Source organism: Hyla sarda, chromosome 2 (genome assembly GCF_029499605.1).
Source record: "Hyla sarda isolate aHylSar1 chromosome 2, aHylSar1.hap1, whole genome shotgun sequence".
Classification (NCBI taxonomy): domain Eukaryota; kingdom Metazoa; phylum Chordata; class Amphibia; order Anura; family Hylidae; genus Hyla; species Hyla sarda.
This window is the reverse complement of record NC_079190.1, coordinates 163,666,514-163,691,490: the sequence shown is the minus strand read 5'-3', so window position 1 is coordinate 163,691,490 and position 24,977 is coordinate 163,666,514. Positions and strand designations below refer to the sequence as shown.

The 24,977-nt window shown below is 42.8% G+C and overlaps 1 protein-coding gene across 2 annotated transcripts in view; it reads left to right on the top strand.

Annotated features, from left to right (window-relative positions):
• PCCA (propionyl-CoA carboxylase subunit alpha) overlaps nucleotides 1-24,977 on the top strand; it is a 1,119,575-nt gene that overhangs the window by 221,931 nt on the left and 872,667 nt on the right. For both annotated transcript variants that reach the window (XM_056555680.1, XM_056555679.1), the window contains exon 2: nucleotides 10,605-10,682. In XM_056555680.1, coding sequence (XP_056411655.1) covers nucleotides 10,605-10,682 — 78 coding nt within the window. The remainder of the gene's footprint in view (nucleotides 1-10,604; nucleotides 10,683-24,977) is intronic.

Sequence of the window (24,977 nt, the reverse complement as noted above, 5' to 3'; positions counted from 1 at the left end):
AATTTGATGTTGGGTTGGTGGGAGGATACTGTTGTGTTTCCCCCGGAAGACGAAACAATATGGCCATCAAAAATACATCTTTGGCTTAGATACATCTACGATGTATTCGTCGTGTGGGGAGGCACTAAGGAGGATTTTGAGGCCTTCATGAAATTCCTGAATAAGAATACATTTGGTCTATTTTTTACTTCAGAAATTAATGAAAAAAATCTTCCATTTTTGGATGTACTGGTCACTAAAAACCAGCTAGGCAACCTCTCCACTACACTGTATAGAAAAGCCACAGCAACTAATTCACTTCTACATTGGTCGAGCTACCATCCTACATCTCTAAAAAGAGGAATTCCTAAAGGACAGTACATTAGAGTGAGACGTAATTGCTCTTCCAATGAAGAGTTTTTCAAACAAGCCCATATTCTCAAGGATAGATTTAAAACAAGGGGGTATCCAGAGGATTGTCTACAGAAGGCATTTGGTCACGATAGGAGGCTCCAGCGGGACAACCTACTGACCCCTAATAGGTCTAGACAGGAGGACAGAAAGACGCGAATCATCGCAACATATGATGATAGGTCATCTACTGTATATGACATACTATCAAAACATTGGGATATTTTGCGGGCTGATCCTCACATCAGTGAATTTATTGCTGATCGTCCCCTCATTACATTCCGAAAAGGGAGGAGTTTGAAAGACAGGCTGGTTCACAGCCATTACTCACGACCTAAATCACGAGGGACTTGGCTTCAACAAACAACGGTTGGCAACTTTCCATGTGGTACGTGCTCCTTCTGTCCACAGATGAGATGCACCAATACATGGAAAAGTTCATCTACAGGTGAAATCTTCTACTCCATAGAGCTAACTAACTGTAAAACGAAGGGTCTGATCTACCTCTGTCAATGCCCTTGTCCCCTTGATTATGTGGGGAAAACTGTTAGGGAGGTTAGAAGAAGAATTGGTGAACACATGGGAGATATAAGACACAATCGGAATACCCCTATTGCGCGTCACATACATGACAAACATGCAGGGGATGACAATGTTCTTTGCTTTACCATAATTGCGGTTGTCCACCCGCCAGTAAGAGGAGGAGACTTTGATAAAATACTTCTGCAAAAGGAACTCCGGTGGATCTATAAAATAAGATCTTTTTCACCCTATGGCTTGAATGAGGCATTATCGTTTGGATGCTTCATATAGATCCAATACAAAATCACTAACTCTTGATACCCCTGAGCGGCATACCCTGTAAATATTAATTCTCAGAATGACCTCAACTATGATGGAAACCTGCCCATTTGGCACGAGATAGTGCCGTTTAAAAAAATAAAATAAAAAAAATAATACATTTATTTGTATCTTGTTGCCAGCGGAAACCGCTGACATTCACATGTATATAGGTACCACTATTAAGAAGGCACACCTAATATCTAGGATATAGGGAGGATTCCCTTAGAAACCGAGATTGTGGCTTTATTTTAAATTGTAGCCTAACTAATACAATAATGTCGCCTGAAATATTGTGCGGCATAACATTAACAGATGACTATGAGAATAGTAAGTAATCAATGTGGACCTATCCATATCACTATAGTTAATTCATAAAACATCTGAACTATGATGAGTCATGTGTAAAGCTTTGTTGGACCGGCCCCTTGATCTAGGACCGGTTAGAGAGTTGTAGTATAAGTCTTAACCTACCTAGGATAGTGAGGAATACTTCTCTCTGACAGCTCGTACATAGTGCGATACGTCATTTCCGGCCTAAACCGGAAGTGACGCGATTATGCGTTCCACTGTGAACCGCATTAGGTGTGCTGACGTACGGCTCACCGGATATTTAAGGGCGCGCTATGCGCCAAATCGGTAGCCGCACAGAACCCTCGCACATCGCTGCAGGGTGCATATGGATGGCGTGCTCCTCATCCTCTATCTGTATCCCTATCGGTCTCCTGATGAACGGGACATTAAGAAACGCGTCGAGACGTTAACCATGCATCTTCTGGATCATAAAACCATAAGCATCCAGCTAATAGTTTGATATATACTTTCTATTGTATGTTTGTTTTTTTTTGGTTTTTTTTTGATGGTGCCCTATCCTCCTACTGCTACATGTATGTAGATGTCATCTGTAATCAAAAGGTGACTTTTCTGGGTATATAACCCGTGTGGGGAAGGGATTACAACATTGTCAATCACCCTGACCGATACTTAGGTAAAGGATCACTCTCCTTGCAGCTCTGACTGACCTGCCTTGACTGATTATAATCATAGATCAGTAGTAGGGTATTGACCCCGCAGGTAGTCAGTACATTTTTCATTAGCAAGTAAGTGAGTTTATTGTAGGGTGACTATAGTACAACAGGGACTAGGTTCCTGCGCGGGACCGTCGTTCTTAGGACGCCCACCCCGCCTAGGGGTAGGGTTTCTAGGGGTAGCATAGTGTGTAACAGGCTCCCCTGCCAACCCCCTCCTGTTGTCCCACCCTGAGACCTCTCCCGAACCATGGGGAAAGGGTCAGAATTAGCCAGGCGGATACTTTATGGTAATTAATATCAATCATTTGTACGCAGCTACTATGCTGTATTTACCTGGAGCTTAATCTATTATTATTATTTTTTTGCACATGTGGTGGTTTTCTGTCCAGTTTTTCGAGGACAGTTTTAGTTGTACCTATTAAAAGTTAAATTTAAGTCTACAAATTTAATTTCCTGATTATACTGGTAGACCAATATCAATTTTTTCTGTGTAAGCCCCTATGGTGGCAGAACAGCAAAAAAACTCCCACTTGGCACAATATTTTGGGAAACTACACTCCTCAAGGAACGTAACAAGGGGTACAGTGAACCTTAACACACCACAGGTGTTGGACGAATTGTCGTTAAAGTTTGAAGTGAAAAATGTATATATGTTTTTTTTTTTTTACAAATGCTGGTGTCACCCCCAAATTTTTGACTTTCACAAGGGCTAATAGAAAAGAAGGAGCGCCATTGGGCTTTTGGAGAGAGAATTTTGCTGGGATTGAAGCCAGGGGCCATGTGCATTTACAAACCACCCCCCCATGGTGCCAGAACAGTGGACCCCCCACACACACATGTGACCCCAATTTTGAAAACAACACCCCTCACAGAATGTAACAAGGGGTGCAGTGAGCATTTACACCCCACTGGTGTTTGACAGATCTTTGGAACAGTGGGCTGTGCAAATGAAACATTTAAAATTTTTCATTTTCACGGACCACTGTTCCAAAAATCTATCAGGCACCTGTGGGATGTAAAAGCTCACTGCCCCCCTTGGTTGTCTGGGCATACTGGGAGTTGTAGTTTTCCAACATATGGATGGCCATATTTTAGGTATCGCGTCATTTGCCGTATTCAGTGGGAAGGGGTTAAAGACTTGTGGACCTCAGCTTTCCTCATCGTATTCAGTTCTCTTTAAAGGTTGCACATTTGTGGTCTTTAATCCCTTGCCGTCCTGGGACGTATGCATATGTCCCAGTTGCTGACATGTTCACGCAACTCGACTTATGCATATGTCCTACCGCTCTCCTGCACAGCGCGATGCGCTACAGGAGATCGGCGGTGGGACCCAGCTGTCAATCACAGCTGGGGTCCTGCCACATCTGCTGAGACCGGGATTGTGCCCATTTGGGCAGCATTAACCTCCATAGATGCTATGACCAGTCCTAATAACAGCATCTATGAAATTGACAGGGGGAGAGGACTCCCCCTGTTCACCAACTGCGATGCGATTGCGGGAATCAATTTGTTGCCATGGCAGCCAGATGCCTAGTACGTCAGCCTGTGAGGTCCAGCCATAGACTAGATCGCACAGGCTGAGTGTCGGGTAATCCTGACATTTATCATGTGCGGCAGTACAGATCTACTGCAGCATAGTATAACTCGTTAAAAGTATAACAAAATAAAAAGTTTTATTTACTGAAAAAGTGTAAAAAAAAAAAAAAAAAAAAATTAAAAAAGATAAAAAAATAAAACAAAAAAAAAATTTAAAATAAAACAAATTAAAATAAAATATCTTTCCCAATAAAGCCCTGTATTATCACCCCCCCACGCCCTTCAAAAAAACACCCAAACCTATAAATAGGTAATGCCACGTTCGTCATGACTTGTTCTATAAACCTATGCTGTTTACCACGCACAGTGAACTCAGTAAAAAAAAACAAAAAAAAGAATCGCAAATTTTGGGCAAAAATGTGGAATAAAATAGATCAAGAGGTAGCATGTATCACAAAAATAGTGCCCCCCCCCCCCAAAAAAAAAAAAAAAATTGGCTATTTTTTCGACATTTTACATTCTCTGCTTTTAACCCCTTAGGGTATGTTCACACTACGGAATTCCCATGGAATTACGCGGTGTGAGTGGGTCTCCCCGAGACCTGTTCACACTGCGGAATTTGTTTGAAATGGTTCCGCACAAAGAAAGAACATGTTCATTCTTTGCGCGGAAGTTCGCGAGTACTGCATAGCCGTCAATGGTGACCGCACAGTGCCGCGCGGTCCTACCGCCGCCGTCTGCTGCCAGGCTGAATTCTGCGAGCGGAGATTCCATTCACACCCCGTAGTGTGAAAATACCCTTAAAGGGACACTCTAAGACCTGTTTTATCCCCTCTCCAAAGGATAGGGAATAAATTGTCTGATCATGGGGGGGGGGGGGGGTACAGCCGCTGGGATCCCTCCACGATCTCTCATGTTCAGAATGCCAGTTTCGGGTGTTTATAGGAAGGGGCGTGATGGCTGTGGTCGAGCGAGGACAGGCGTGTCTCACCTGAATTTTTACTATTGAATTTACTCTACCACATAGAAAGATAGTCATGCCACATTTCTCTAATAATTGACATTTACAAATTGTCTTGCTGCTGTTTGTGCATATGGCAGTGCTATAAAGTGAAGCACTATTTTTGGGGGCGTGTGTGTGTGTATGTGTATAACACTGCAAAAAAAAGTGAAAAAAAATAAAGTTAATAAAGGTCAGTTAACCTCTTCCCTAATAAAAGTTTGAATCACCCCCCTTTTCCCATAATAAAAAAAACCTGTAAATAAACAAACATATGTAGTATCGCCACATGCGGAAATGTCCGAACTATAAAAATATATCGTTAATTAAACCGCACAGTCAATTGCGTACGCGCTAAAAAATTCCAAAGTTCACAATAGCGTATTTTTGGTCACTTTTTACATCATGAAAAAATTAATAAAAAGTGATCAAAATGTCGATCAATACAAAAAATGGTACCGATAAAAACTTCAGATTACGGCGCAAAAAAAAATGAGCCCTCATACCGGCCCGTGCGCGGGAAAAAAAAAAGTTATAGGGGTCAGAAGATGAGAATTTTTAACGTATAAATTTTCAAGCATTTAGTTATACGTTTGATTTTGTCGTACTTCTGAAAAAAAGCATATCAGTAGGGTATCATTTTAACCCCTTAAGGACCCAGCCCATTTTTATCTTAAGGACCCGGCCCTTTTTTGCACATCTGACCACTGTCACTTTAAGCATTAATAACTCTGGGATGCTTTTACTTTTCATTCTGATTCAGAGATTGTTTTTTCGTTACATATTCTACTTTCTGTTCGTGGTAAAATGTTGTCGATACTTGCATAATTTTTTTGTGAAAAATTCCAAAATTTTATTAAAAAATAGAAAATTTTGCATTTTTCTAACTTTGAAGCTCTCTGCTTGTAAGGAAAACAGACATTCCAAATAAATTATATTTTGATTCGCATATACAATATGTCTACTTTATATTTTCATCATAAAGTTGACATGTTTTTTACCAGGGCTGTGGAGTCGGACGAAATTTTGGGTACCTGGAGTCGGCAAACAATGCACCGACTCAGACTCTGACTCCTACTAAATTTAGATTGGAATAAAAAAAAAAGTAAGTTTAAATGTCCCAATTTACAAAAAGTTATAATTAATGACTTCTCTACTTTAAGAATAAAGACCAATGCATGCAGTGCCTCACGTAACCGCAAAACGAACACGTTAAGTGACCGTGAAGAAGCATGCTTTTCATGTGCTTTACTATATGGCACACAACGCACAATTAGGAGCGGCAATACTTATACTTTCCATAGTGTTGTGTTCTGCTGTTACATGGAACCCATGGGTAACCTAGCCTCTCACTGATAAGGGGTTAAGGAAATATGTTTTTTGCAGGACTAGAGACACTTGTGTAAGTGAAGGGAATGGAGGGTCAATAGTTCAAGACTGAAGCTGTAAACCATTGGAAAAACTGCTGCCATTCAGCTAAGGCTATAAAAACTTGTAAACTCGATTGTTAGCTTAAAGGGGTACTCTGCGCCTACACATCTTATCCCCTATCCAAAGGATAGGGGATAAGATGTCAGATCGCCGGGGTACAGTTCGCTCTGTGCGTAATGACGGGCGATACAGGGGTTGGAGCACCGTTACGTCATGGCTCTGCTCCTCGTGATGTCACGGCCAGCCCCCTGCCATAGACTTGCATTAAGGGGCGGGCCGTGATGTCACGAGGGGCGGTGCTATGACATTACGCTGCTCTGTGCACTGTATCGCTCTGTATCCGTCCCCCGAACTCGCTCTGTGTAGTAATGAAAGCGCGGTGCCGCAGTGGCAATCCCGGGGGTCGTCAGCAGCGGGACCCCGGGGATAAGATGTCTAGGGACGGAGTACCCCTTTAAACATGACTATGGGATTCTACTAGGGAAATCATGTTTTATAATGCCCTTTCCTTGATCCTCCCGCTGCCCTATCTTCAGCAGCAGATCAGCACACAAACTGTTCAATACAGTAGACTGTTGGCTTCCCAGCCAGTAGTCCTGTGGTAATGACAGGTATGTTACCTTTCTTTCCTTCAAGGAATGTATAAAATACATTCGCATATTAATACAGGGGAGTCGGAGTTGGAAGTACAGAAAACTCCAGAGTCTGAGTCGGAACATTTATCTACCGACTCCACAGCCCTGGTTTTTATTTTTGGATGACATCAGAGGGCTTCAAAGTTAAGCAGCAATTTTTCACACAATTTTCTAAATCAGAATTTTTCAGTGACCAGTTCAGTTTTGAAGTGGATTTGAAGGGCTTTCTTATTAAAAAAATACCCCATAAATGACCCTATTATAAAAACTGCACCCCTCAAAGTATTCAAAATGACATTCAGAAAGTTTGTTAACCGTTTAGGTGTTTCACAGGAATAGCAGCAAAGTGAAGGAGAAAATTCTAAATCTTCATTTTTTACACTTGCATGTTCTTGTAGACCTAGTTTTTGAATCTTTACAAGGGGTAATAGGAGAAAAAGCCCCCCAAAATTTGTAACCCAAATTTCTCTTGAGTAAGGAAATGCCTCATATGTGTATGTCAAGTGTTCTAGGGGGGCAGTAGGCTCAGAAGGGAAGGAGCGACAATGGGATTTTGGAGAGCGAATTTTGCTGAAAGGGAAAACCCCCAACATGGCATACCATTTTGGAAACTACACCCCCCCCCCCCCAAGGAACATAACAAGGGGTTCAGTGAGCCTTAACACCCCACAGGTGTTTGACGACTTTTTGGGAAAGTTGGATGTGTAAATGAAGAAAAAAATTTTTTTTCACTAAAATGCAGTTTTTTCCCCAAATTTTACATTTTTACAAGGGGTAATGGGAGAAAATGACCACCAAAATTTGTAACCCCATTTCTTGTGAGTATGGAAATACCCCATGTGTGGACGTCAAGGGCTCTGCTGGCGCACTACAATGCTCAGAAGAGAAGGAGCGCCATTAAGCTTTTTAAAAGATAATTTGTTTGGAATGGAAGTCGGGGGCAAAGTGCATTTACAAAGCCCCCCCGTGGTGCCAGAACAGTGGACCCCCCCACATGTGACCACATTTGGAAACGACACCCCTCACAGAATTTAATAAGGGGTGCTGTGAGCATTTACACCCCACTGGCATTTGACAGATCTTTGGAACAGTGGGCTGTGCAAATGAAGAAAAATTAAATTATTAAATAATTGGGTCACATGTGGGGGGGGGGGGGGGGTCCATTGTTCTGGCACTATGGGGGCTTTGTAATTCCGTGGCTTTCAATTCCGGACAAATTTTCTCTTCAAAATCCCAATGGCGCTCCTTCTCTTCCGAGCATTGTAGTTTGCCCGCAGAGCACTTTACATCCACATATGGGGTATTTATATACTCAAGAGAAATGGGGTTACAAATTTTGGGGGTCTTCCCCCCCCCCCCCCCCCCCTATTTTCCCTTGTGAAAATGAAACATTTTGGGTAACACCAGCATTTTAGTGAAATGTTTGTTTTTTTTCCCCCATCCAAAGTTAATGAAAATTCGTGAAACACCTGTGGGGTGTTAAAGTTCACTATACCCCTTGTTACGTTCCATGAGGGGTGTATTTTCCAAAATGGGGTCAAAATGGTTTCTTATGACCCTCCTGGGCATTTGCGCGGGGTACCTGCTGATCGATATCAGCAGTCACCCCGGTTCGGTCCCCGCCCGGCGCGCGTCAGGGACTGAAATTCCCTACGCCCTTGGTCCTTAAGTACCAGGGAGCAAAGGCGTACCTGTACGCCCTTGGTCCTTAATAGGTTAAGTACCAGGGACCGAAGGCGTACCTGTACGCCCTGGGTCCCTATTTGGTTAACCGTATGGACCTACAGAGTAAAAAGAAGGTGTCATTTTTACAGAAAAATGCACTGCGTAGAAACTGAAGCCCCCAAAATGAAATTTTTTCTTCCATTTTGTTGCACAATGATTTTTTTTCCCGTTTCGCCTGTGATTTTTGGGTAAAATGACTAATGTCACTGCAAAGTAGAATTGGTGGTGCAAAAAATAAGCCATCATATGGAATTTTATGTTCAAAATTGAAAGCGTTATTTTTTGAAGGTGATGAGGAAAAAATGAAAATGCAAAAAACGGAAAAACGCTGAGTCCTTAAGGGGTTAAACGTATACATTTTCCTGCAAGTAGTTATGATTTTTTCCAGAAGTACGACAAAATAAAACCTATATAAGTAGGGTATCATTTTAATCATGGACCTACAGAATAAAGATAAGGTGTTATTTTATACTTAAAAAATGTACTGCGTAGAAATGGAAGCCCACAAAAGTTACAAAAGTTCTTCAATTTTGTCGCACAATGATTTTTTTTTTTTTTCATTTTCGCCATAGATTTTTGGGTAAAATGACTGAAGTCATTACAAAGTAGAATTGGTGGCGCAAAAATAGGCCACCATATGGATTTTCTGGTGCAAAATTGAAAGGGTTAGGATTTTTAAAAGGTAAGGAGGAAAAACGAAAGTGCAAAAAAACGGGAAAACCCTCCGTCCCCAAGTGTTACATTTTTCAATCAGGGACCATTTAATGTAAGCGGGCAGTGACAAATAAAAATGTGGCTGACAACATTAAAAATGTATAAAGTGGCCATGTAATTGTAAATATATATAATTTTTTATTAATTTTTTTTAAATTTTGTGAAACCTTATTAATGGATTTTAACAGTTTTATTTTTTACTACTTTTTAACTTCGTTCTGTATATTTTCGACATTATTTAGGTACTTCTGTTCCGTTCTGGGTAGTGTAGTACCTTCACTAAGGACAGATCGCCCCAGGTGTCAATCCTGACACCCATTGCTATCGTCCTTTTTATATTCCTGAGATGTGAAGCGGCTCTCTTCAGCGCTCTGCATTTCAGCTATGAACTCCTGGCCGGCCAATTCACGTCATCAGATGATGCCGGCCAATCATCGCTCCGAGCGGCATATATGAATCAGTTATGTGAATTTCTATTCACATTACTGGCCAGAGTACTGATCAGAGATGCGCAGCGCTGCAGAGAGCCTCTCCGTATCTCAGGTATATAAAGGGCGATTGCAACAGGTGTTGCTTCGATCTGTCCCTTGCTGCAGGTACTCTGCTTCCAACATGGAGCACACTATGCTCCATGCTGAGAGCCGTAGTACCAGCACTAATAGACAGATCGCAGTGGGTGTCACTCTTGACACCTGTTGCGATCGTCTTCTATAATCTGGAGAAATGAGTGGCCGCTCACCTGCCCGGCACTGTACTGCCCGGTGATGTGAAGTTCTCTTCACATCACAGATTCACATTTGGCGCTGAGAGTTGTAATTTGCTTGCACAGCTCCTCAGCTTTATCAATATTCCACCCCTGGCCCACCCCCTTGCCTGACGTGAGAGCCGGGTGTACCGAGTAACAGGGCGCATGACACCCCCTCTCTACCCCCCCCCCCCCCACAAGGCTCTCATAGTTATTTTCAGATGACATGTATACCTTCATTGTTCTTGTATTAATAATGAAATGATGTTCCATGACATCTTAAAAGTTGCAAAAAAGGAAAATAGCTTATTTAATGTATTCAATGTTTTATTTTCAAAATATCCAGAAGTCCGGATTAGATTTGATTTTTAATTTCATTAATTCTGTTCAGTAACTAACAATGGCTTAAGTAGGTGAGTGCTATGTGGTCATTGAAGACTCAATACATAAATGGCATACTGCATTTATTAGCACAAAAATATATTGTGACAATATGCATATTTAAATGACAAACTTAAAATTTTTTTTTATTCTAATGGAAATTTTTTACTTTGCAGCATTCTGCTTCATGGGCAAGATGGTGCTATTTGGCTTCACATTTCCAATATTCAACAGCATATAATCCTGAAGAAAAGGTCAGTAATTTTCTACACTTGATGTTAATGCCTTTTTTATTTATTTTTGCAATCAGGCTCTTTATTTTCTTTTCAAGTATAAAATATCAGCTCTTCTTTAGTTAAATTGTGCAGTTACTAGTGGGCACCTGGAAATGCAACTGGGTGTCCTTTTGCTGCTTGCTGCTGTCACTCTTCAATGCCTGGTAGTTTACCAATTTCTCTCCGTCCAACTCGATAGCCAGTGTCGATTTGTCCTCTACAATTTAAAGGGAATGTGTCACCAAATTATTATTATTTTTTTTTCTTAAAGGTTAAGGTGAGAAGGGGGAAGGAGGACGGAAGGGACTGCAGCTCTAAACTTTGTAAACCTTATCTTCTCCTGTCCCATGTCTGTAGAGTGAGCTGAGAGGAGGAGACCAGGGAAGGACTGTGTAGTGTGTGTGTGTGTGACTGTGTGCTGCCCCTCCCCCATCCACCTCTCTCCATTGAGAAGTCACTGCTCCTCAGGGACTTCAAGAAAATGGCTCTGGCTCCCCCTTTCATTTCACCAGCCTGTACTTTGCACATGGGCAGTAAGCAGTCAATGCTTTTGAGACCCTCTCTGTCCTTAACTTTCCTATGCCCTTGTGCCAGCCATAAAGCAACTGTGTAAGTATCATGAAGGGACACACCACAAAGAGACTACAATATGGCAGCCCCCAGTACACACTTTATTAACCCCTTAAGGACTTAAAAATGTAACAGATTTGTAAACAGAAAATTAAACATTTGTAAATTGCTTCTATTAAAAAATCTTTATCCTTCTAGTACTTAACTTTTTTTTGTCTTGTTCACAGTGCTCTCTGCTGACTCCTCTGTCCGTGCCTGGAACTGTCCGGAGTAGCCTAGGTTTGCTATGAGGATTTTTCCCTGCTCTGGACAGTTCCTGATATGGGCATCAGGTGTCAGCAGAGAGCACTGTGAACAAGACAAAAAAGAAATTCAAAGAGAATAGAATTTCCTCTGTAGCATACAGCTGCTAAAAAGTACTGGAAGGATAAAGATTTTTTTAATAGAAGTAGTTTACAAATCTGTTAAGCTTTCTGCTACCAGTTGATAAGTTTTCCACCGGAGTACCCCTTAAACCAGTTAAGGACCCAGGGCGTACCTGTACGCCCGGCGGGGACAGGAACTGGGTAACTGCTGATATCTTTTCCCCCCCAACCCGCCCCCCATGTTGGCGAATTCACACCGGCGAATTGCGGCGATTCCAGGTCACCGGTGACCCAGAAAATAAGGGGGATCGGGGTTGTCCAAGACACCCACGATCCCCCTGAAAGGATAGGAGTGAGGTGGCAGGGATACCACCCCTCCTATCCCTACTATTTGTCGTCCACAAGCGACGACCAATAGCAGATCGGGGGGGGGGGAGGGGTGTTAACAACTTTTGGTTTCCCCATTCTGCCCACCCACAGTAGGCCGGGCAGAACGGAGAACCGACAAAGACCGGCTCCGAAGTCCACTTACCCATTGGCGGCAGAAGAGGGCGGGGATGCGGCTCACAGGATGTTACGAAAGCCGGTGAGTTGCATAGCAACATCTGGAGGGCTATAATTCTACAGTGGTTTCTAAACTTTAGCCATCCAGATGTTGCAAAACTACAACTCCCAGCATGCCCAGACAGCTGTTTTCTGTTTGGGCATGCTGGGATTTGTAGTTTTGCAACAGTTTTGAGATCACTGTGCAGTGGTCTCTAGACAGTAGCCCTCCAGATGTTGCAAAACTGCAAATCCCAGCATGCCCAAAGAGCAAACAGCTGTCTCGGCATGCTGGGAGTTGTAGTTGCGTACCTCCAGCTGTTGCATAATTACATCTCCCCTTCGGCAATCAGTACATGCTGGGAGTTGTAGTTTTGCAACAGCTGGAGGTTTGCCCCCAATGTAAATGTACAGGGTACGTTCACACAGGCGGGTTTACAGCAAGTTTCCTGCTTGCAGTTTGAGCTGCGGCAAAACTCACCGTAAACCCGCCAGTGCGAATGTACCATAAAAGCACTACACGAACACATAATAAAGGGTATGAAAAACTTATCGTACGGCAGTGTTTCTAAAAACTGAGCCTCCAGCTGTTTCAAAACAAAAACTCCCAGCATTTCTGGTCAGCCACTGACTGTCCAGGCATGCTGGGAGTTTAGCAACAGCTGGAGGCACCCTATTTGGGAATCACTGGCATACAATACCCCTATGTCCACCCCTATGCAATCCCTAATTTAGTCCTCAAATGCGCATGGCGCGCTCTCACTTCGGAGCCCTGACTTATTTCAAGGAAACAGTTTAGTGCCACATATGGGGTATTTCCGTCCTCGGAAGAAATTGCACTACATATTTTGGGGGGCTCTTTCTCCTTTTACTCCTTATGAAAAGGAAAAGTTGGCGGCTACACTAGCCTGTTAGTGTAAAAAAAATTATAATTTTTACACTAACATGCTGGTGTTGCCCCATAATTTGCACAGCCCACTGTTCCAAAGATTTGTCAAATGCCAATGGGGTATAAATACTCACTGCACCCCTTATTAAATTCTGTGAGGGTTGTAGTTTCCAAAATGGGGTCACATGTGATGTTCTGGCACCACAGAGGGGGAAACTAGCATTTTAGTGAAGAAAAAAATAATTTACAGATCCAACTTTAAAGAAAAGTCGTCAAACACCTGTGGGTGTTTAACCCCTTAAGGACCGGAGGTTTTTCCGTTTTTGCATTTTCGTTTTTTGCTCCTTGCCTTTAAAAAATCATAACTCTTTCAAATTTGCACCTAAAAATCCATATGATGGCTTATTTTTTGCGCCACCAATTCTACTTTGTAATGACGTCAGTCATTTTGCCCAAAAATCTATGGTGAAGCGGGAAAAAAAATCATTGTGCGACAAAATTTAAAAAAAAACGCTGTTTTGTAACTTTTGGGGGCTTCCGTTTCTACGTAGTACATTTTTCGGTAAAAATGACACCTGATATGTATTCTGTAGGTCCATACGATTAAAATGATACCCTACTTATATAGGTTTGATTTTGTCGGACTTCTGGAAAAAATCATAACTACATGCAGGAAAATTAATACGTTTAAAATTGTCATCTTCTGACCCCTATAACTTTTTTATTTTTCCGTGTATGGGGCGGTATGAGGGCTCATTTTTTGCGCCGTGATCTGAGGTTTTTAACGGTACCATTTTTGCATTGATAGGACTTATTGATCGCTTTTTATTCATTTTTTCATGATATAAAAAGTGACCAAAAATGCACTATTTTGGACTTTGGAATTTTTTTGCGCGCACGCCATTGACCGTGCGGTTTAATTAACGATATATTTTTATAATTCGGACATTTCCGCACGCGGTGATACCATTTATGTTTATTTTTATTTTTATTTACACTGTGTTTTTTCTTTTATGGGAAAAGGGGGGTGATTCAAACTTTTAATAGGGAAGGGGTTAAATGATGTTTATTCACTTTTTTTTTGCACTTTTTTTTTGCAGTGTTATAGGTCCCATAGGGACCTATAACACTGCACACACTGATCTTCTATGTTGATCACTGGTTTCTCATAAGAAACCAGTGATCAACGATTCTGCCGCATGACTGCTCATGCCTGGATCTCAGGCACTGAGCAGTCATTCGGCGATCGGACAGCGAGGAGGCAGGTAGGGGCCCTCCCGCTGTCCTGTCAGCTGTTCGGGATGCCGCGATTTCACCGCGGCTATCCCGAACAGCCCACTGAGCTAGCCGGCATGCTTTCGGTTTCACTTTAGACGCGGCGTTCAACTTTGAACGCCGCGTCTAAAGGGTTAATAGCGCGCGGCACAGCGATCAATGCCGCGCGCTATTAGCCACGGGTCCCGGCCGTGGCCCCGCGTTATAGATCGGGAGTGGACACATGACGTTCCAGTACGTCATGTGTCCTTAAGGGGTTAAGGCTCACTGTACCCCTTGTAACGTTCCTTGAGGGGTGTAGTTTCCAAAATAATATGCCATTTAGGTTTTTGTTTTTTCCCACTGGCCCCATAGGGGCTTCTTAAATGTGACATGCCCCCCAAAAACCATTTCAGAAAAACTCACTCTCCGAAATCCCACTGTCGCTCTTTCCCTTCTGAGCCCCCTAGTGCACCCACGGAGCACTTCACATACACATATGGGGTATTTCCTTACTCGAGAGAAATTGGGTTACAAATTTTAGGAAGATTTCTCTCCTTTTACCCCTTGTAAAAATTCAAAAACTGGGTCTACAAGAACATGCCAGTGTAAAAAAATTAAGATTTAGAATTTTCTCCTTCAGGCTAGGTTTCCACTAGTTTTTTTTGTACACCTAAAAAAAACGCCAGCAAAAACGCCAGAAAAACTGCCACAGGTTTTTCCTGAGTTTTGGCAGTTTTTCTGGCGTTTTCCCTGGTGTGTGGAAACAGCCAAATTTGTCCCCTGTTGCAGTTTTGTCACTGCCTTCTGGGTACCACTCTGGGGGTCGGATGCTGAGCGCGCAGTACACAGGGTGTAAGGAGATGAGGAGTGATGTACAGGATCACTACTCGCCTCCCCCTGCTGTGTAGTATACAGGGGGCATAGTGTACCCATATATACTATACAGGAGCCGGAAATCCTGTCACCAGACTGACAGGACTCCCTGCTCCTATAGCCCCTTTGGGCGGTATACAGAATATACAGCTATCTATAGATAGCTGTATATAGTGCATACAGAACAGGAGGTCCACTTACCTCCCTCGTTTCTGTCACCGCCGGTCCGTGTAGCCCCGCCCCTAGTGATTACGTCATTAGGGGCGGAGCTACATACATATTCAGGCTAGTCTGAAGCGCTGTTCACATTGTCCGTTTTGGATAATGGGAACAGACCCTTCTGCCAGTGTCTACCCAGACAGGGAGACTCCAGCTGTTGCTAAATTACAACTCCCAGCATGCCCAGACAGCCAAAGGCTGTCTGGGCATGTTGGGAGTTGTAGTTTTGCACCAATTGGAGGCTCCTTGTTTAGGTAGACATTGCATTATGGGTGCTCTCCCCTGCCGAGCGTGCAAAAAATGTCCTAACCTATTTTTTTTTGTTTTTTTTTTTCTTCTCGTTTCAGATCCGTGTATGCAGAGGATTCGATGGATTACGACGGATGAGCTTTATTTTTTTAATTTTAATAAAATGGTTAACGAGGGCTGTGGGGGAGTGTTTTTTGAAATAAAATATTTTTTTCCAATGTGTTTTTTGTCTTTTTTTAATTGTATATTCAGGCTTAGTTATGGAGGCTGTCTAATAGACGGAATCCTTGACTAAGCCGGGGCTTAGTGTTGGCCCCAAAAACAGCTAGCGCTAACCCCCAATTATTACCCTGGTACCCACCGCCACAGGGGTGCCGGGAAGAGCCGGTACCAACAGGCCCGGAGTGTCAAAAATGGCGCTCCTTGGCCTAGGCGGTAACAGGCTGGCGTTATTTAGGCTGGGGAGGGCCAGTAACAATGGTCCTCGCCCACCCTGGTAACGTCAGGCTGTTGCTGCTTTGTTGGTATCGTGCTGATACTGAATATACAGGGAACCCTATGCGTTTTTTTTTTTCCATAAATAAAAAAAAAAAAAAAAAAAACAACGCATAGGGTTCCCCCTATTTTCAGTATCAGCTAGATACCAACCAAGCAGAAACAGTCTGACGTTACCAGGGTGGGCGAGGACCATTGTTACTGGCCCTCCCCAGCCTAAATAACACCAGCCTGTTACCGCCTAGGCCCAGGAGCGCCACTTTTGACGCTCCGGGCCTGTTGGTACCGGCTCTTCCCGGTACCCCTGTGGCGTTGGGTACCGGGGTAATAATTGGGGGTTAGCGCTAGCTGTTTTTGGGGCTAGTGCTAAGCCCTGACTTAGTATAATGGATTCTGTCTATTAGACAGCCTCCATAACTAAGCCTGAATATTCAATAAAAAAGAAAACGCAACACATTGGAAAAATTATTTTATTTTAAAAAAACACTCCCCCACAGCCCTCGTTAACAATTTTATTAAAATATAAAAAAATCCTGTTCATCTGTGGTAATCCATCGAATCTGTCGTAATCCTCTGCATACACGGATCTGAAACGAGAAGAAAGAAAAAAACACAAAAAAATAGGTTAGGACATTTTTTGCGCTCTCTGCAGGTGAGAGCGCCCATAATGCAATGTCTACCTAAACAGTGAGCCTCCAATTGGTGCAAAACTACAACTCCCAGCATGCCCAGACAGCATGCTGGGAGTTGTAGTTTAGCAACAGCTGGAGTCTCCCTGTCTGGGTAGACACTGGCAGAAGGGTCTGTTCCCATTATCCAATATGGACAATGTTAACAGAGCCTTATACCCTTCCAGCCTGGATTGCGTATGTAGCTCCACCCCCTAATGACATCATCACTAGGGGGTGGAGCTACACGGACCAGCGGGGACTGGACGGAGGTAAGGGGACTTCTCCATCTTCTGTATACACTATATACAGCTATCTATGGATAGCTGTATATAGTGTATACCGCCCAAAGGGTTAACCTACACTGGCCAGCAGTGTAAGTTAACTCTTTCCTTGCTGGGCTGCTGCATAGCGCACAGCTCAGCAAGGGGTTAAGTGAGCCAGCAATGTGTATACTTTATACACATTGCAGGCTCACTGTAAGTTCTTGCTGGGCAGTAGATATACGATGTATACCTACGGCTCATCGTCAGCTGTTCTCCCGGCTCTGTAGCCTTGAGAACAGCTGATCCCGACAGTCACTTTGATCGCAACGGGTGTCAGGAGGAGTGACATCCGCTGGGATCTGTCCCTTACTGCAGGTACTAATACTCCTACCATGGAGCACACTCTGCTCCATGTTGGGAGCTGTAGTACCTGTATTAATAGACAGATCGCAGTGGGTGTCACTCCTCCTGACACCCGCTGCGATCCTCCTGTATAATGTATAGATGTGGTCCCCTGCACTGCCATATATATACACATATTCCTATTTCCCACAGAGTTGTGATTGGCTGGAACTATCTGACCAATCACAGCTCTGCGGTAAATATGAATATGTGTATATATACGGCAGTGCAGGGACCATAGAAGAGCGGCCACCGCATCTATAAATTATACAGGAGGATCGCAACGGATCCCAGCAATCTTTCAATTAGTACAGGTGGTTACTACTCCGATCATGGAACAGCGCGTTCCATGCTGGGAGTAATAGTACTACCTAAAAAATGTAAAAAAAAGTGAAAAACACACACACTACATTTTTATTATTGTCGGCTACATTTTTAGTGCCCTACCCGCGCACATAAATTGATCCCGGTTTAAAAATTTATAAAAATGTTGTTATAAAAAAGATATATTTCGTTAAATACAATTTTTTCCATCACTACTGTATCTTTTTTATTATTTTTTAATGGTACCCTACAAAATTTTAATAAAAAAGGTATCTCCAACACTTTTTTGGATCGCTAAAGTCCAAAAGAGAATAAAAACCGCCTGAAAAAAACGCCAAATTTAAAACCCACATGGCAGGTTTTTTTTGGGCGTTTTTTCACTCCCATAGACTTCACAAAAAAACGCCATGCGGCAGAATGGGCGTTTTTATTGGCGTTTTTGTAAAAAAAAAAAAAAAAAAGTGAAAACCTAGCCTCACTTTGCTACTTTTTCACACTACAAAATCACTGTTTTTTTTTTTTTTTTTTTAAAGATCCGTTCGAAGTTCTGTCTGAAAATAGACTATAATGGGATTTTTTAATAGCTGTTTTATCCCATTATCGGCCGTTATTTTGTGACTGGCGAATGAACGAGAGAAATAGTGCATGCACTAATTCTCCCGTTACGATCGCCCGTCACAAAATAACGACTGTTAATAACGGACAATAACGGGTTAAAAGGGCTATTAGAAAATCCCATTATAGTCCATGGGATTTTTCTAATGGCCGTATAGGATTTTGTAACTGCCGTTTTACAGCCGATTTTCAGACGGACGTTCGAACGGATCTTTAAAACTGAGTAATTTTGTAGTGTGAAAGAAGCCTTATAAGAAGGCCCTTCAAATCCACTTCAAAACTGAACTGGTCCCTGAAAAATTTCGATTTTTTTTTTTTAAATCTTGTGAAAAATTCGAAAATTTATTCTGAACTTGTTTTTTTTTTTTTTTAAAGTAAAAGTAAAAACATGTCAACTTTGATGCCAACATAAAGTAGACATATTGTATATATGAATCAATATATAATTTATTTGGAATATCAATTTTTCCTTTAATAAGCAGAGAGCTTCAAAGTTAAAAATAATGCAAAATTTTCTATTTTTTTCATCACATTTTGGAATCTTTCACCAAGAAATGATGTATCGACAAAATTTTACCACTAACATAAAGTAGAATATGTCACAAAAAAAGTCTCTGAATTAGAATGAAAAATAAAAGCATCCCAGAGTTATTAATGCTTAAATTGACAGTGGTCAGATGTGCAAAAAATGGCCGGGCCCTACAGTGAAAATTGGCTGGGTACTTAAGGGGTTAAGGACTCGCGCTTTTTTTTTTTTTTTTTGCAATTCTGACCACTGTCAATGTTTATGCATTAATAACTGAGATGCTTTTACCTTTTTTAGGGTATGTTCACATGCGCAAATTTTCAGTGTATTTTGGGCTGCAAATCCGCTGGTGAAGGCCCGCTCTATGCTGACTTTACATGTGCCTGCTCATAGAGGCAATACGCCGCTACCAGCAGAAACACTGCGATGTGCGAGTCGCAGTATACTCGCACATCGCGGGAGCTATCTGCCTAGCTCAGAGCAGGGAGAGTGGCCGCGATGTGCGAGTACGCTGCGCACATCGCTGCACTGTCTGTTGGTAGCGACGTATTGCCGCTACGAGCAGGCACATGTAAAGCCAGCATAGAGCCTTCACCAGCGGATATGCAGCTAAATACGCTGCAAAAATCCGCGTGTGTGAACGTACCCTTATTCTGATTCCGAGATGGTTTTTCGTGACATATTCTACTTTAACATAGTGGTAAATTTTCGTCGTTACTTGCATCCTTGGTGAAAAATCCCAAAATTTCATAAACATTTTGAAAATTTAGCATTTTCTAACTTTGAAACTCTCTGCTTGTAAGGAAAATCGACATTCCAAATAACATATTGATTCACAAATACAATGGGGGAGATTTATCAAAACCTGTGCAAAGGAAAAGTTGCCCATAGCAACCAATCAGATCGCTACTTTCATTTTGCAGAGGCCTTGTTTAAAATGAAAGAAGCGATCGGATTGGTTGCTATGGGCAACTCTTCAGCTGGATAGGTTTTGATAAATATCCCCCAATATGTCTACCTCATGTTGGCTTCATGAGGTTGACATGTTTTAACTTTTTGAAGACTTTAGAGGGCTTCAAATTATAGCAGCAATTTTTTTTCAACATTTTCACGAAAAATTCGAAATCTGAATTTTTCAGGGACCAGTTAAGTTTGAAGTGGATTTGAGCGGCCTATCTGTGAGAAAATACCACATTGTAGAAAGTGCACCCCTCAAAGCACTCAAATTGACATTCAGAAAGTTTGCTAACCCTGTAGGTGTTTCACAGCAATAGCAGCAAAGGGAACGAGAAAATTCTAAATCTTTTTTTATTTTTATTTTTTTTACACTCGCATGTTCTTGAACAGCCTCTTTTTGGATTTTTTACAAGGGGTTAAAGGAGAGAAATCTCCCCCCCCCCCCCCTCCCCCCCCCCCCCCTCGAAGTTTGTAACTAAATTTCTCTCGAGTAAGGAAATACCTCATATGTGAATGTAAAGTGTTCTGCCAGCGCGGTAGTGGGCTCAAAAGGGAAGCAGCGACAGTGGAATTTTGGAGAGTGAATATTGCTGAACTGGGGGGGGGGGGGCCATGTCACACTTAGGAAGCCCCTATGGTGCCAGAACAGCAAAAACAAAACCACATGGCATACTATTTTGGAAACTACACCCCTCAGGGAACGTAACATGGGGTACTGTGAGCCTTAACACCCCACAGGTGTTTGACGACTTTTAGTTAGTCAGATGTGTAAATGAAAAACTTTTTAATATATATATTTACCTTTTTTTCACTAAAAATGCTGTTCCCCCCCCCCCCCCAAAATATTACATTTTTACAAGGGGTAATGGAGAAAATGCACCCCAAAATTTTTAAGAGTATAGAAATACCCCATATGGGGATGTAAAGTGCTCTGCGGACGAACTACAATGCTCAGAAGAGGAGCTCCATTGAGCTTTTGGAGAGAGTTTGTTTTTTAATGGAAGTCGGGGGCCATGTCCGTTTACAAAGCCCCTTTGGTGCCAGAACAGTGGCCCACATGTGACACCATGTTTGAAACTACACCCCTCACAGAATTTAATAAGATGTGCAATGAGCATTTACACCCCACTGGCGTTTGACAGATCTTTGGAACAGTGGGCTGTGCAAATGAAAAATGTTTCATTTTCACGGACCACTGTTACAAAAATATTTCAGACACCTGTGGGGGTGGGTGGGTAAATGATCACTGCACCCCTTATTACATTCCATGAGGGGTGTAGTTACCAAAATGTGGCCACATGTGTGGGGTCCATTGTTTTGGCACCATGGGGGCTTTGTAAACACACGTGGCCTTCAATTCTCTTCTGAGAATTGTAGTGCGCTCGCAGAGCACTTTACATCCACTTATGGGGTATGTTCTTACTCAGGAAAAAAGCCTCCCAAAATTTGTAACCCCATTTCTTCTATTTTCCCTTGTGAAAATGAAAAATTTTTGTGAGAAAAATGTATATATATATATTTCATTTCCCCATCCAAATTAAACGAAAATTCGTCAAACACCTGTGGGATGTTAAGGCTCCCTATACCCCTTGTTACATTCTGTGAGGGATGTAGTTTCCAAAAAGGGGGTCACATGTGGGTATTTATATCTTTACATTTATTTAAAAACTGCTGTAAAATCAGCCACTCCCTTGTAAATCACCAATTTAGGCCTCACATGTACATAGTGCGCGCTCACTCCTGAGCCGCCTTGTGCGCCCGCAGAGCATTTTACGTCCACATATGGGGAATTTCCATACTCAGGAGAAATTGTTACAAATTTTGGTGGTCGTTTTTTTTTTTTAATTTCCTTTTTTTTTTCCTTTTACCTCTTGTGAGAATGAAAAGTATAGGGCAACTCCAGCATGTTAGTGTATGTATGTATATATGTGTATATATATATATATATATATATATATATATATATATATATATATATATATGTATATATGTATATATATATATATATATATATATATGTATATGTGTGTGTGTATATATATATATATATATATATATATATATATATGTATATATAATATATATCACCCAATAAACTAACATGCTGGTGTAGACCCCAGCTTCGCCTAATTTGCAACGCAATTGCTCCCTAGTACAGTAATGCCCCGTATGTGGTCCTAAACTGTTTCCTTGAAATACGACAGGTCTCCGAAGTGAGAGAGCGTCATGCGCTTTTGAGGCCCAAACTAGGGATTTGCATAGGGGCGGACCCGGATGCAAGCATTATGCTCTTCACACGGCAGAATTTTCTCAAGTGGAATTCTGCTTGAGGAATTCCTCCTCAAATGAAAGCTTAATACACTTCTATGGGAGTGCACACTTCACACTTATGCAGAATTTCTGCTTGGATTCCGCACCAATTTAGCAAAAATCCTCAAAAGCAGAAGCTGAATTGGGGCAGATGAGAAGAAATTCTGTCACGTGAATGGGGCCTCACAATTGCCTCTGCTACCATAAAAATATTCTGTGCCAGTGATTCCCAAATAGGGTGCCTCCAGCTGTTGCTAAACTCCCAGCATGCCTGGACAGTCAGTGGCTGTCCGGAAATGCTGGGAGTTTTCGTTTTGCAACAGCTGGAGGCTCCATTTTGGAAACTCTGCCTTTTTTCATTTTTGGTCGTGGTGGTGTTGGGGGTGGGGGTGGGGGGGGGGTAGTGTAGACAGTGTAAGGGTACGTGTATATGTAGCATTTTACCCTTTATTTAGTGTAGCTGCAGTGCACTGTAGTGTTTTTAAGGTACATTCGCACTGGTATGGTTTTACAGAGTTTCCCGAGGAAACTCTCTGTAAACCCCTGCCCATGTGATTGTACTCTGTATATTCAGATAGAGGGGCAAACCTCCAGCTGTTGCAAAACTACAACTCCAGAATGCACTGACAGACTGTGCATGCTGGGAGTTGTACTTTTGAAACAGCTGGGGGCACACTGTTTGGAAAACCTTGAGCTAGGTTCTGTTACCTAACTCAGTATTTTACAACCAGCGTGCCTCCATCTGTTGCAAAACTACATCTCCTAGCATGTACTGATCGCCGAAGGGCATGCTGGGAGTTATAGTTATGCAACAGCTGGAGGCTCGCAACTACAACTCTCAGCATGGAGAGACACACACAAGGAAAGGCATGTAGGGGTGTATCAAAACATAAACTCCTCCCGTCACCTTCATCACGACAGCAGCCATCCACCAGCATCAATCATCACAGCTGATCAAGCAGTATAGAAAATAGTAGGTTGGAGAAGAGGTCCCACCTAGTAAATAAAGTTCTAATCTGTCCTGTACAGCGGGGTTTCAACAAAGGCCAACCATAGTTCCCAGACTGTGGAAAATTTGTCATTACTGCCAGAGGAGTCTGCCATCAATTCCTCCATATGGCAGATGAAGAGGACCTCCTTATACCAGTCGGGCGGAGAGTATCCTTCCAGCGTCTGGGTATCACGGCCCTAGCAGCCATCAATAGGAAGTGGGCCAGAATCCTGGACGGTGTCCTTCAAGGCATCGGTAGGATAGATAACAGGAGTACCTTAGCATCATTGGGGTAAGATATGCCAGTGACTGTCACTATACGTGAACCACTACTGACCAGAAAGGGAGGAGAGACTGACATGACCACCAAATATGAGACATCGCACCCCGGGCCACACCCGCAAGGCCAGCACAGGTCTGAGACTGTCAGGTACATTCTTTGTAACATGGTTGGCACTCGGTACCACCTGGAGAGGATTTTATAATTGGTCTCCTGTGCCCTGCATGAAATTGATATCTTATGAAACAACGGACCAACCTGTTGGAGCAAAAGTAGAGCTTAGTTCCACCTCCCAGGTCTCCACAAATGTTGGAGGATTCTGAGCCGCCTCATCTAAGAGAATACCATAGATCTGGGAAACGGCTCTGGTAGGCGTGGAGGGGGAAGCACACATCTCCTCATAAGGGTGTAGAGGTCTAGCCAAACGCAGATCATGGCTCGTGGTCTCCACAAAGTGACGGAGTTGGAGATACTGCATATGCCTGGCCAGCGTGCGGAGGTGTCCAGGCACCGTGCCATCTAGGAAGCCCTTAAGAGGCAAGGATGCCGGCTCTGATATACCCAGGAATGAGGAACAGTCAACGCCTGGCGGAAAGAGGGGATTGCCTAGTATGGGCGTGAGTGGTCCATCTGGCAAAAGGATCTTAGACTTCGTCAAGTAGCGTTTAAGTGTTTTAACAAGTTCCCCAGCCACCCAAGGTAGGGCATCTAGCCTATGTGCTTGAAGTGCCTCCCAGGGCAGCCAGGGGAGAGCAGTAATTTCAAACGACACCCCTGAGACCTCTATATCTATTGCTTTGAGGCGCGACCATGGAAGTAGTCCAAGAGTCGGGTCAGAGTAGCAGCGAGATAATAGGCTCTGCAGACCGGGACTGCCAGCCCACATGCCAGTTTCCGTCTGGTTAAAATTGTCTTGGCAATTCCCGACGGTCTCCCCCGCCCAAACGAAGGACCTAATCGTCTTATCCAGTCTCTTAAAGAACAGGAGGGGTATAACAACGGGGACCACTTGAGTGAGGGAAGTAGTACTTAAAAGTAGTAGTCTAGGCAGAACATTTATTTGAAACATTTTGGCCCTACCAAGCTAGGTAAATATACCCTAGGATCACTTCTTAAAATCCCTCTCTATGGATTGGGAAACGTGTGTAAATGTAAGGGTATAACTATCAAGGGGGGTTAGCTGGGACCCGCACCCCCATTTACTTAGATCCGGAGGCCCACTGAAAGGGATGATCTCGCTGTATGCGTAGCGCATCAGCTGCAGGGAGGGTTATGTTCAGGCACACGCTCTTAGACATGTTAATCTTATGATTGCTGAAATGGGATTGAAGTTAGAGGTCTTGCAGTATGGCTGGCAGGGAGTTGTGGGGGAGGAAACTTAAAGGAGGTCATCCGCGAACGCAGAGCAGAGGTGCACATCTACCCCGAGAGAAACCCTTAATAGCAGGGTTCATCCTGAGCGCATTCAGTAAGTG